Raw genomic sequence first — 3876 nt, forward strand, 5'->3', positions numbered from 1 at the left:
ATGTATTGAGAATCCATTGTCTAGATACCAGTCCTGATTTTTTCCTCTCACCTTAGCCTGCACCAAAATTCACAAGTTAGTTTTGGGAACCCAGACAAGCTTGGGTCCTTTTTTGTTGGAAAATGGATGAATTAGATCCCTTCTTGCCCATAAGGGGAGGGGATTAGGAGCTATTTTCTTGTTAACCTTAATCCACTTAGTATGGACAGGAGGATTAACCTTTGGATCATCGTCCTTCTTCACATTTTTAGCAATACCAAAAGATCTTCTAAACTGAGCATGAATTAAGACAAGACAAGTGTCTCTAAAATGTCCTACTCTTCCACAATGAGTGCACATGTTATTATCATAAATTCCTATATACTTTGGGTCAAACTTAGGGACATATTTTTTGTAGATTCCAGATTTGTTAGAGCTACAGTTTTCATTCAGCCAATTCAAGGCATCAAAAGATCTATGCCATTTTCTTAGTCTAGAGAGTTCATAATTAGCCTTTTCTAGGTTTTCTTGCAGGACTTTATTTCCATATTCTGCGTCACAAAGATTATCATTAGCAATTTTCAATTCCTTTTCAAGCTTATCTTGCAGATCACTCATTTTTCCTTTGCCATGTTTATCAGGAGACTTCTCATTCTTAGAAGTAAGCTCAAGAACCTGGTTCTTAAGGTCTTTGACCTATTTCTCTAAACTAGCTTTGTGAGATTCAAGCTCTTTGATATCAAGTTTGACACAAGAAGGGTTACTTATTAACTGATCATTTCCAGTACTCATTTTATCCATTTCATTCATTAATGTCACAATTATGGCCATCAATTATTTTTTGAACATAACATGGATATTTTCTTTCAAGTCAGATATACTTACCTGGTTTACTTCAATCTTCAGTTTCTGAATCACTCATGGCCATCATTCCTATCACTTCTTCCTCTGTTTTGGATTCTTCAATCTCCATCAAGGACACTTTGATGTCTTCATTTCTAAAGTCAGTTTCTAAGGTTCTCTATATATCATGAGCAGAGATGCAAGAGGACACTATGAGGAGAGTGTTTCTAGACAAGCTTTTGTAGAGCAGATCCTTTGCTTTAGCATTTTTCTGAACTAGCCGACGATCTTTCTCATCGTATTCCTCTTCTTTTTTGTTGCACTTTTTACCTTCACTATCCATTTTGGTTGGTAGAATTGTTCCATGACTAAAAATTACCCATAGGTCAAGGTCAGTAACCTGAAGAAATGTTTCCATACGCACCTTCCATTTATCATAGTAGTATTCATCAAATAAATGAGGTATTCCAATGTGCATTCCAAGCTGTACTGAGGGTTCTGTCTTCACGGCTTGGTATTCATCAATCACATCATAGAGACTTATAGCCTCATCCTCCTTTTCTTCATCTTGATTACTTCCACTTTCCTCATATGCTTCCAAGAATTCCTGCTTCATTGCTTTAGTAAATCTTTTGCCTAGGATTTTTCCTTTGTTGGAACTCTTTTCTCTCATCTTATCCTGTTTCTCTTTTTGCTCGTTCTTTCCTCCGCTCAATTTCTCACATTGGGCAGTTCTTGACCATGTGATCTAGCTTGCCACACTTGTAGCACCCATCATAGTTAGCTTTGTCGATCTTCTTAGGCTTACTACTGGTCTCTCTCTTGGATGCACTTTTAGAATTCTTCATAAACCTCTTGAACTTGGCAAACATTGCTAGATCAGGATCATCATAGTCATACTCTTTATCCTCAGATGCTTTAAGAAGCAAGTACTTATCCTTCTTTGGTTCTTCCTTACACAGTTCTATCTTTCTCATTTCATGAGTTTTTAAGTTTCCAACCAACTCATCAAGTGAGATTTTGTCCAATTCCTTGGCTCCCTGGATTGCAGTAACTTTTGATTCCCATGAAGCTGGAAGGATTCTTCGAACTTTGCCAACCAACTCTTGAACCTAGTCATCATATCCTGGATGGGGTCAGACTCCTTCATGGAGAAAAGCTTATAGTTTCTCATGAGTAGCTCAATCCTTGATCTTCTTACTTGGTTTGTTCCTTCATGAGCAATTTGGAGTGCATCCCATATCTGCTTTGCATTAGAGCACACAGAAATTCTATTGTACTCATCAGGACCAAGTCTACTGATAAGGATTTTCTTAGCCTTTGCATTCTTCTCCATTATTCTGAAATCTGCTACCACAAATTCGGAGGGGTCCTTAGGAACTATTTTATTTTGTGCATTTTGTTTAGTAGGAATCAAAGGACTTTGGTTCACTATGGTCCATAGTTCATAGTCTTCAGCTGTCAAGAAGTCTTTTATTCTTGCTTTCCACCAATTGTAATATTTTTCATTGAACAAGGGTGGCCTGGTAGTTGATTGTCCTTCATTAATTCCGGGTGGAGCACTCATCTTGCTTCCAAGATCTCTCTAGGTGTTAGCCGTGTAAATGAGAGAACTTGCCCTGATACCAATTATTAATTTGAGTGCCTGTATGGATTACTAAAGAAATTGGCCCTTTACCGTATTCTTTAAGCGTAAAGTAAATAAGCAATAAAATGAACATAAGGATTTTACGTGGAAAATCACCTGGCTCAAAAGGTGAAAAAATAACGACCTACCACGTAGGAGTTTGAACTCCAACTCTACTAGAACAATGAGCCAAAATGTATCAATTACAAGACTGTAATTCAATACTCTCCAGTACGCCCACTACTCCTATTTGATTCACAAGTTACTGTAACTTGTAAAGCAAAATACTCACTCCAACTCACTAATTATTTATGACACTTGATTACTACTCAATTTTCTAAAACACATTCACTAGACTGACTCCGAAAGAATACAATGCAAGTACTCGACTCGAGTAAACGACTTATGGCTCTTTAGTTGATGTGTGAACGAGTAGTTCAGAAGTTCAAAGTTGATCATATTTAAACGCTTCAACTTGAGATCTTCTAGTAGTCCTATTCATAGCCAGCTTCCTCTTTGATAGGACTCCTACTGTCCCAAGGATTACACAAGCTCTGGGATTTTTGTTTCTGACTGAATTTATCCGTCTCTTCTTGAGTAACGACCCTTATCACTTATAGCAGCCTTCTTTCACCAAACTCGGACCTGGGTAATTTTGAGATAAAGTTACTGTCTTGTACAGACGTACAAGTATCAACATGAGGAGCTGATCTTTTTTTCCTGAGGAGCTGGTTGTTCAGAACAATTAAGCAGCTACGTTGAGGACCTGGTTCTTTGAATATTTAGTCATACTTTATTAATCATCAAAACTTCAATACTCAATACCATTTTTACTCAACCCATTTTTAACTCGCCCAAATCTGACCGAAACCGCCCATTTGCCACCACTAGTTTTTCCCTTATTCAGAAGGGTTTTCCACGTTAAAATTTGTGTCCTTGTTATTTTTTTTTATTCTTGTTGATTACCGTATCTCGGTACTACTCTATTATTCTACTGTTATTATCATAAATATTATTTCTGTCGAGAATTTATTCCTAATAATTTGAAGCAACTGTGATCAATTTTACGACCTCGATAAATTTTGAAAAAAGAAGATGGCGAGGAGCCAGCGAAAATTGTGTTTGTAACAAACTATGATTCTCAATAATTGTATGAAGTTTATATGGTATGTAAAGACTATTCTATCCTTATTGGTACAGATATACTTATCATCCCCTCATGCGATACAGGGTCTGAGAAAACACTGAGCTTGTCACGCAAAAACATCAGCATTGGAGAAGATTTTGATCCCAAGATGGTGATCCCTGATCTTTTTTATTCCTAATTTTCTAGAATGTTTAATATTATATAGAAAACCAATCGCATATAGACAAAAATTGTCAATAATATATTGCTTTCATATATATGATTAATTACAAGAAAAATG

At 36.5% G+C, this 3876-nt stretch overlaps 1 protein-coding gene across 1 annotated transcript; it reads right to left on the reverse strand.

Moving 5' to 3' along the window:
* Positions 1 to 1541: 1541 nt before the first annotated feature.
* On the reverse strand, positions 1542 to 2389 carry LOC138892026 (uncharacterized). Its single transcript, XM_070175717.1, has 2 exons — positions 2024 to 2389; positions 1542 to 1934 (listed from the first exon to the last, which is right to left on the reverse strand). The coding sequence occupies exons 1-2, from the start codon at positions 2387 to 2389 to the stop codon at positions 1542 to 1544; spliced, it is 759 nt and encodes a 252-aa protein (XP_070031818.1).
* Between the last annotated feature and the right edge of the window lie 1487 nt (positions 2390 to 3876).

The sequence above is a fragment of the Nicotiana tomentosiformis genome, chromosome 5 (genome assembly GCF_000390325.3).
Source record: "Nicotiana tomentosiformis chromosome 5, ASM39032v3, whole genome shotgun sequence".
In the NCBI taxonomy this organism is placed as follows: Eukaryota; Viridiplantae; Streptophyta; class Magnoliopsida; order Solanales; family Solanaceae; genus Nicotiana; species Nicotiana tomentosiformis.